The 10535-nt window shown below is 38.8% G+C and overlaps 1 protein-coding gene across 1 annotated transcript in view; it reads right to left on the minus strand.

Moving 5' to 3' along the window:
* The window catches only part of LOC107043204, a gene marked incomplete at its 5' end in the record, with an annotated part of 50414 nt that extends 48812 nt beyond the window's left edge, over positions 1 to 1602 (minus strand). Inside the window, 3 exon segments of the mRNA XM_015264572.1 lie at positions 450 to 640; positions 736 to 886; positions 1387 to 1602. Of these exon segments, the coding sequence (XP_015120058.1) occupies positions 450 to 640; positions 736 to 886; positions 1387 to 1602 (558 nt within the window).
* Positions 1603 to 10535: the final 8933 nt, after the last annotated feature.

A 10535-nucleotide genomic window follows, 5' to 3' on the forward strand; every position in this document is an offset into this window, starting at 1 on the left:
TTCTTGTGGGGTTATCTCAAAGACTTCTGTTACGCGGACAAACCTCAGACAAAAGAGGCTCTGATAAGCGCTATCCAGAAGGGTGTTTCTTATATTTCTCAAGCTAAAATTGAAGAAGTTTTCCATAGTTTTCAGAAACGCCTTGACTATTGTAAAAATTCTGATGGAGGACACTTCGAGAAAATTTACCATTAGTCATATGTCCTCGAATGTGTTTGATCAATTCTTTCAGCGCGTACCGGATGCAATTAAGTAGTTTCTGTCTACGGCGCACAATAGGCGATTTTATTTAACATGGGAAAAAATCGTTCCGCTCTTAGAAATAATTTGTTGTCAAATTTGAATATTTCCGAATTGTCCCGCTCAACTAATGAATGGCAAGAAGAAAGAAAAAAAGCGATTCCCTGATATGATGATCAAACTAGGATCAATTAATTTTTCAATATTACCGTAGCAAGATTCGTTATATCCATTTTATTTCCAGACACCCAATCGCCAGTCTCCGTTTTGTTATCTTCACAATTTGCAGCAACTTCCGTTAAAAAATTCAGCAGGGCAAAGAGTGTCTCGCGGTTGGCGATTGGAAGAAGTTGAATCAGATGTTGCAGAGCTTCCTGCTGCAGACGTCTATTTCGAATTTCTAATAATTAGAAAGATATCCAACGTTAATTATCATTTAGGCATACGGTTAACTATGGTTTTTCTACATGTGCATTATTATAGCCTTCTGCTTACTCTGCGTGTGAACAAAGGCCTGATATAGGTCTCTGCAGAGCAAAGGATCTGGTAGATCTCGGAAATACTCTTTCAACAGTGTAGCTACATCGTGGGGACATTGATCAACGCTAATCTTCATTTCTCTTCCACAATCGAAAACTTCCCTCAACTAAAATGAAAATGAAATCAATATGAACAAGTGAACGAGACCGGAAATAGTACAGCTAACAAAATACGTGATTTTGCGCTATATTTATGTCATTCAGTAATTTCCAAAAGTAAATATTGAATCGCAGCATAAAAAGAGAAGTCATGCATACAGTCTAGAAAACAGGCCATCCCATTGGTTCTTTCCCGCTGATAAGATGAACTCATTAAAATGAAATGAAGAAAAAATGTTCGTGTTCATTGCAATGTAAGATTGATGTATTATGTAAGAATTTAATATTCATTAGACTTTTATCAATTAGTTATTTTATACAAAGTCACTAAATTTTTCCATTTGAGTTAGAAACCATTCATCACTGTGAATTGAAATTAATATGCAATTTAGTATTTGATAGAAGTTTAAAATTTCAAATTGATTTATCTACTACATGGAATCGAATAATTCAGTTGAATTTCTAATTAATAACATTAATTTAACATATGATAGAATACGATACTTACCTGTCTAACCCTCTTTTTCGACGGCGACACCCGAAAAATACCCAAAGTTCTCAGTCCTGTGGCTTTCAGGTGTTTAATACATTGGCGAACAATACTAGGCACAGCGTCCCATTCACCTGGAGGACCGCTTCCTCCACTGTCGCTCAACTCGAGGACACATGAATCACTACCGGTTAACGCACTGTCCTTCAATGACAGAGATTCACAAGAGCCACCCTATAAAAGAAAGACGCAATCATTCATTATCCCTTTATCAATCTCTCAAAATTGACATTGAATATCTATCAATGGAGGGATAAAACCCGTAGGATTTCGAAAACAAGTAGATAATCGCATTTTCTGTATATGGGTATGGTTTATATTGCTAACAAATTAGCAATATGCTTCCGAGTGGATTCTCTATTTTTGAAATTTATTACTCTTATTTTTAATTGTTTTGAATAGTGATACCCATATGACTCTCTTATGATCCCTATATTACCCTTTCATGAGCCCATAGAACCCCTATATGACCTAATACAGCCCCTATATGAAACTCATATGAAGCCATATCACTTCATATAACCCCATATGAGCCTATGTGATCCTCATATTGCCACATATGATCTCCACATGACTCCCGTATAACCCCATGCGATTACCATATGACCCCATACAGGAGCGGCGAAAGGTGTGTGGTGGGTGTTGTAGAAACCACACATGAGATTTTGAGGTGTGTGGACGACCACACATTGAGAGGTGACGAAGAAATTTTATTTTCATATTTCTGATTGGTTTCTTCCTGCACAATTATGATTTGTCTGATTTCCATCATGTGCATGATTTCTTTTCCTTCAGTGAGAAGCAACGAGCAAACAATCTTTTCGAATTTTGGCGCCCATACCCTCCCACTCGAGGACCCATTCTCAGTCCTCCCCACCGCTCACTTGACAGCTGATCCCCAGACCGGTTGCGTGTTTATGTGTGGTGGAGAATAAAAAACGAATTTGTGAAAGACTATTTAGTTGTAGTAGTCATGAACAATAGAATTATGGAGAATTCCATAAAGAGAGGGAAACGAAAAAGATCAGAGACAGAAGATTCGGCAGAAGACTCAGATGTTTTCAGTCCTCAGGTCCACGATAATCTAACCTGTAATAACACGGGTGTTTCGTATAATCCAACGAAATTGAGTGGTGTTGTTGACAGTGAGGCCGGTAATATTATTCCTCTTCCGAAAATCAGACTGTTCACTGAGCTTTAAAATATCTGAAATTCATTTGCCAATTTTGATGACTCCTGATCCTTTTATTTATTGTTTGTAGATTCTAACAAAGTAAAGCCTCCTTATGCTCAATCACTGAAACGATGGACAGACAATTACAGCTGGTGACGTGTGAATGGAGCGAATAGAGGATTCTTTTCCATTTGTACACAAGCAGTGGAGAGGAAGTTGCCAATTCCAACTAACAGAAATGATAAAAAATCTCGAGATGCATTCGTCAATGCAGGATTTTCTTGTTGGACAAATGCCTATCGAGGTTTGCCCAGTCATGAGAAAAGTCAATTACATAAGGTTTGTTATGAGCTGGTATTGACTTCTCAGGGATCCACAGTTGCTGAAAAGATATCGACAGCTAAGCACAAAGAGATGGTAAATAATCGTATAGCTCTAAGGAAGATTTTCATTACCGTACAAGTATTGACTATGCAGGGGTTAGCATTGAGGGGGAGAAATAACGATGAGAGATCCAATTTTCGTCAGATTTTGACAGCACGCTCACATAATGTTGTGGAGCTAAAAGATTGGCTGAATCGATCGGGACACAAATGGAAGCATCACAATTGTCAAAACGAAATTTTAAATTCACTGGCCGCAAGAGTACAGGAGAAGAATTTAAAAATGATCAAAGCTGCACATTTTTTTGCTTTAACATTGGACGAGACCTCCGATATGTCACGGCTAGAACAAATTTCAATCTCCATTCGCATTGCATTCGACGACTTATCTACGAGAGAAATCCTCCTTGGTTTTTATGAATCATCAGACACAAAATCCGAGATGTTATTCGAAATAGTAAAAGATGTTGTCGAAACATGTGGACACCGAATGGAAAATTTGCGAGGACAGTGCTATGATGGAGCGTCTAATGTTTCCGGAAGAATTTCCGGTCTTCAAGCTCGATTTCGACAAGAGCAGAAACGTGCCTTATACAACCACTGCGATGCCCATAGAGTAAGTCTTGTTGCACAAGATGTACTCGAAGGTGTCCCTGCAGCAAAAAATTTTATTGGAATCATCAAAGATCTTATAAATTTCGTAAGAGATTCGCCCAAACGTTTGGGGCAGTTCCATGAGTTCTAAGCAACAGTGTCCACCGGAACCGGTAACGATGGTCCAGCCTTGGCTGCCTTTTGTCCAACGGGGTGAGAGAATGATTGAATTTATTATTTTCCTAATTGATATGCATTCAATATCACCTAACAAACTTCCACTTTTACAGATGGTGTATGCGCATTAGCTCTTTAAAAAAACTATCGAATCAAACCAACTACACGGCTGCTCTGCAGTTTTTCGAATACCAACAGAATTATCGTGAAGTCGATAGTGGTATTTCAGCAAGAGCTACTGGGTTCCTGCGACACTTCGAATCCTTCAAGTTTTCCTCCCTACTCAATCTGATTATCGAATTATTCGATAGAATTGAAACATTGAATAAGGAACTTCAAAACTGTCAACTGTGTGTCCTGGAATCACACCAAAAGGTGGAAGCTGTATTCGATTTTTTAAGTGGAGTGCGAGACTCTAAATTCAAGATTATTTGGGGGAAAGCAATTGAAGGAGCAAAAATTCTGGAAATCGATGGACCAAAACTTCAACGCGTTCGAAAAGTTCCTAAGCGCCTGGAAAATGACAATCTAAGCGCATCTCATACTTTTCAGACACCGGAAGATTATTATCGTAAAGCTTATTACGAAATCTTCGACACAGTCCTGATTTTCCTGAAAGAGAGATTTCACACAGATACAGCGTTATTTCTGAATGAATTGGAGTTATTTGCAGTGGGGAAGGAAGCCAATGTTGACGAAATTATTGCTTTTTGCGACGATGACTTCAATAAACAAACTGCTTGGTGACCGGTACATGTCTGGCAGTCCGTAAGGGAGTCAATTTTACATATTTGAAAGATGTCGTAACATTTTTACAAATGAATCAGTGGTGCATCGGCCTCGTGCCCGAATTTGTCAAAATCATCAAATTATTGTTGACTCTGGCGGGCACCACATGCACGAACGAACGAAGTTTCTCGGCCTTGAGACGTCTGGAAGACTATCAAAGATCCACTATATTACAGGAAAAACGTCAAAGTATTGCGATTTTATACGTTCATCGCGAATTAACAGAAGACTTGGATCTCGAAGATGCTATGGACGAATTCATTCGTAAATATAATAAACGTAGCTCTACATTTGCCACAACAGCAAAGTGCAAATGAGCATTCATCAATTTTAGTCAATGCTTGTTACCGATACATCATATTAAGCTTATTTATATGAATTGTTACTTGATGCTAAATAAAAATGTATTGATATTCTCGCCATAAAATGAATTTTATTTGCCTTTCCCCCATCTGATTAGTATTGGATCCCTAATTTTCATCCCTTATGAGCTACCTCGATCCCCCCCCCTTCCTCCTCCCACCATTTCCCCTACCGCTCATACTTGAAAACCACACATGCTAAATCACTGTTCCGCCGCCCCTGACCCCATATGACCCTGTATCATTCCATATGAGCCCATTATGACACCATATGACGTTAGACAACTTCTTCATGATCTCATATAACCCCCATATGACATCGTACAACTTTTATATGACCCCACATAACCCATATATGACCCCATATGAACTCCATATGACCTGAAGCTTCATATCGCTACTATGCAACTTAATAAATAGTTATGCTGTTTTTATCGTCTTTGCACTTCATCGAGAAAGCATCAAAACAATCTTTTTGAGCCATGATTTCATTGATATGACTATGAATTTTTGCAGTTTATCATGAAAAAAATGAAAAAAATAAAAACTCACAAACTATATGCTGTAGCTCAACAGTGATAGATACAATCCGCATCATATCCTGATAGAATCAAGAGGCTATCAATACAAATTTTTTGAGCTATGATTTATTTTATTCTGATAGCAATTCTTGGACGGAGCGTCGAGAAATCCATTTTTGAAAAAATACCAATATTTCACAAACTCTATGAATAACTCAACTTTAATTGACGTCGATGAATAGAGCCTATTAACGTCTATATCCCTGGAATAATTCATGACATTTCATCAAGCTCCTATAAAGAAAATTGCGAAAAAAAATTTGAAAAAAAGTACACACATATACATACATACATACATACATCATCTAAAAAACGCATATTTAGACTTTTTAGACCATATTTAGTTACCTTCACATAAAAATTTGGGAACTTAATTTTGAACAATTACAAAGCTTCCATTCGGAAGCAATAAAAAAAATTGAGAGTCCTAAGGGTAGTCTGCAGTTAGTTATCAGAAAGCATGGAAAAGTTTTAATGAACTAAATTTTCCACATACTGATCATTGATCAGTAAAGGGAATCACCTGAAAGATGTAGAGGACTTTTATCGTTGTTTTAGCTGTTCGCTTAATTATTCTGTCACGCCGTGCAATAAATGGAATTTATCGCAAGCAATTTATTTAAGCAAGGCTTATAAAAAATGTAATGCACATGGGTGCAATTTTTGTAAAGAAATGCAAAGACCTCGCCTTCGGCGCCATTTATCCCATATGGAAATTCCGTTCAGGCCAACTGAAGTCGGGTCAGAAATGGACCCGTTTAGAAATGGAAAAGGAGGGAAGAAGATAGTGGAAGAGGGAGGGAGACGGGTGCTGGACAAATTCACCCCTACAATAGTGAAGGGATAATATTTGATTTGCGGTAGTCTAGTGATTAGGTTTGGCAATCGTACGACCCCGGGTTTGAACCCAGTCGTGGCGGAATAATTTGCGATAATAAAATCGGCTTTTTTGCAGTAAATGCATTGCCAGATGTCCAATAGGGCCACAAATGATCATAAAAGTGGTTTAAAAAAATTTAATCATCAATTTTTGTTAATGATTATTACTAATGAAACTGAACGCCTTTCTCCAGTCCGGATCAATGGGGCTTGAACAGGTTTGGGTTCACCAGGCCTGATCAAATTTGGATTTAATATGGCGGTACACTCAGCATTGCGATCCCTCCCGCTTTACCCATGTAAAAATTTAACCTGGAATTCAGCGGCACCTCGGATAATGCACTCGGGGTGAAAGCTCAACCTCTACTTGCCGGTTGACCCGAGTTTACGTCGCACCACGCCACTCCATACCAGCGTACAGCTCGACGCTAAGTAGGCACAACCCGGTACCTGACGTTGAGCAGTAGCCCAATGCTCCGAACTCAGCTTCGATTCAGTCGTGTCATTCGGAACGAAGAGAGAATCAATGGAAATTCAAATTTATTGATGAGGAATTTATAAGCCTTATAGTCACTACAACAAACATCAACTTTCACACAGAAAACCCTAAACGTAAATTACGTTTTGATAAACGTAATTTACGCTTAACGTCAATATGATGTCTGGTGGCTTTTTTTCCGTCATGAAAATCGGAATTTAGGCTTTAAAAAAGCGTATTTTACGGTCGAAATGAAAACGTAAATTACGCCTAAATAAAGCGTATTTTACGTTTATCAAAACGTAAAATATGCCTAAACAAACCGTACTTAACGTTTAGCAAAACGTAAATTATGCCTACACCGGTAAACAAAAATTAAATTTCATGGACAGTTGACTACCAATTTTCAGGACAGTGATACTGAATGCGATGTAGGGGAAAAAAATCATGAAATTTCAGGTTTCACTGAAAATTCAGTAAAATTACAGAATTTTAAGGGGCAGAAAGACGAGAATTCCTTAATTTATTTGAATCCCCAATCTAGTAAAAATATTCAGTGTTCAGGGGAGACTACTATGAGTTTAAAAGTCGCGGGCTATTGGGATGAAATTTCTCATACATTGAAGATCGATTATCCATGTCTAAAAACGAATAATTAGTGCAACAAAATGACTTGTTTATTGTTCGTTTCCCCCGCAAATGCTTAAAATGTTGAAAATAGTCCAGGGCCTCCAATGTTTGAGCTACAGGGGTTTCATTTTTCCCAAATTTTTTGAAAAAATATGTGCAATAACAATTACAAATAAGTTTTTGAAATTTTTTTAATGAAAAAATTGCACCATTCATGTAGAATAGCATGAAAAATATTTCTGAAAGAATCGAGAATATATTTTTAATAATTTAAGGATAATTTTTCTGCCTATTTTACATGAATGGCGCACATTTTCATAGTAAACAAAACGAAATTAGCTTTGTAGTAGTCGAATTTCAAAAAACTAATTCGTAATTGTGAATGTACACATTTTTTCGAAAATTTTGAAAAAAAAACCCTGTAGCTTAAAAATTGGAGGCCCTGGAGTATTTTCAACATTTTAAGCATCTGGGGGGCAAACGAAGAATAAACAATCAATTTTTTTGCACTAATTATTCGTTTTTAGACATGCATAATCGATCTTCAATACATGAGAAATCTCACTTTAATATCCCACGACTTTTAAAAATCATAGTATTCTCCCCTTAAATTGCATCGAATTTTCAGTTTTTTCGCCTCTAAATCGTATTCAGTGTCATTATCCTGAATATTCAAGAATATATTTACCACAATTTTCTGATTTTTTATTCGTTTTCAGGAAAAAATGGAACGGGAATTTACAGTTCTGTTTTATTTTTCCACGAGATTCAGAATTTTCAATGACAAGATTTCCTGAAATTTCAGTGGAATTGAAACACGATGAAAATTTCCGGAATTTGACATGGAAAATTTAGACATAAATTTTTTAAAGTGTTAACTGTGACGAGGCATCTTTCGCCAATCTCCCCTACACACGTAGCCTCCTAAAATATTAATTCTCCGCCACCGTTGGTCACCTCATTACCCCAATCAGTCCCCACTATTCCCTATTTGACCTTCCCCTCTGGAAGCAACGACGAGACCACCTGAAGTGCATCAGCACCCCCGGCCCGCAAAGCTCCAGGAACAGCCAGGTCCCCCCAACAAATTATATCACACACGACACTTCGGAGAGTCAAACATCAAGTGACAGTCCATCATCGCACGCTCCTGCGATGCCCCCCCCCCTTCCCCTGTACCGTCGCGCTACACAAACACCAACGCGCAACATACGCACGGATACGACAACGCTGAGAGACGACTGGACATCGGTGACATCATCGCGCTCTGTCACGCGCCCAGTATAAAATACCTCTCGCTCGCACCTTGTCATGGTGCACCACCATGGCAAGCACCATGGTGTACGCACCATTGTCATGCGTATCCAAATTCCCGTCTTACGCGGTTTAAGATAGTCAGTAGAGTCTAACACTGACCTCCGATCAGATCACTTTGATTATTCTTTCTCTTTNATTGTCTCGAGTTTTCGTATTTGTGTCGAACAGCCAACGTTACTTGTCACGTAGATGAATTCTTGGGTTTCGATCGTTCAGTGTTGTTCAATCTACATGATTATTGTGGACGATATTTTGATTGTGGTTTTATTTTTTTTCTCTTTGACTTTGGTATTCTTGACTATCTCTTTTGACTAAATTGACTACTTCTCTATTTTCCTATCAGAATCTTTTATTCCTTGGACAAGTGTAGAATCAGTACTATTGGAGCCTCATGATCGTTGATCGATCGAAACAACCAAAGGGGGTTTTCCAGAGAAATTGAGTTATTTTATTTGTATCGAGTCATCTAAGTCGGATTAAATATTGTGATTTTTCCCCCGCAATCTTGAGTTAATTTTATTTATTTGGTGAGGACCTAGTCATAGTTTAACCTAAGCTTCACCAGTGACTTTCACGCCGTTCTTCGGTCGGAGCTAGCAGGAGACCGTTTCGAAGCTTGGGATTATTTCGCAAAATTTTGTTTTGGTTATTCGTTTCATTCCAGTGGTCGTTCTGGTAATAACGACCTGGCGCTCGACTTATTTGCTGTTTCAGGGTGGTCGTACGTCGAAGGGCTGCGTAGTGGATTGAGGGTTCCGTGAACCTCAGGAAATTACGTCACAGTATATATTCTAAACGTCTTGATTAAACTGTAATTTATATTCTGAATTACATTTGTTAGTGAATTGTTACATCCCTCAACAACCTCAATTCCTACATTGGTGACCCTGACGTGATCTAATTAGGGAAATTCGGCGTTTTGAGCGACAAAAGTCAAAACCCTCGCGACTCGCGCGCGTGCAGTGCAACTGAAAAATTCATTCTCTCGTCCACGCGTTCTCATCCATTTCTCCGGACAACATGCGCGACTCAGTTTTTCAAGTGCTGTAGTGAATCTCGCGAGTGCANAAAATGGTCCTTTGGGGGACAAAATGGTCAGGAGACTGATTTGAAAGGAGGTCAGAGGACATTTAGAGTTAATTGATNATTTCTCCGGACAACATGCGCGACTCAGTTTTTCAAGTGCTGTAGTGAATCTCGCGAGTGCATTCTAGTTAAGTGGCGCGCTTCCGAAAATAATTAATTTCGTTGTGTGACCCATGCTTCGGTTTTTAAACGACGGCATCTCGAGATTTCTGGAACATTCCAACCGTCCGAGCGTCAGGACCTTGGTTTCCCATTGTTCTCGCGGAACCAAAACAAACCGAATTAAAGTGATATCCGAGTGAATATTTGTGACCTCGNTTGTGGGGAGCCTGAAGGCGATATAGAACGAGAATAAGACCTGTGGAGGAACCCTTGAGTGGATTCGTCTGGAGGAAGGTCCCGAGTACTCGGAATTGAGGAGTTTTTGAGACGTTTTCCGGAGGCATCGAGGTGGACTGCTGGGTGAGCGTGATGGCTACGACTCCGTATGACGCATCTTTGTAAATTTGTCGTGAGTAGAACTCTGGCCAATGTTAGAATTTTGAATAGATGCTCCGTGCATCTTAGTCCCGTAGGACTTCTAGAGTTTCGAGATAATTGCCGGATAGAGTCCTAGTCACTCTGATCAGTACTTAATTAGTGGGTCTTTTCGTCTCT

This window comes from Diachasma alloeum, unplaced genomic scaffold, assembly GCF_001412515.2.
Source record: "Diachasma alloeum isolate Michigan unplaced genomic scaffold, Dall2.0 Dall_scaffold_00555, whole genome shotgun sequence".
NCBI classification, from domain to species: Eukaryota; Metazoa; Arthropoda; class Insecta; order Hymenoptera; family Braconidae; genus Diachasma; species Diachasma alloeum.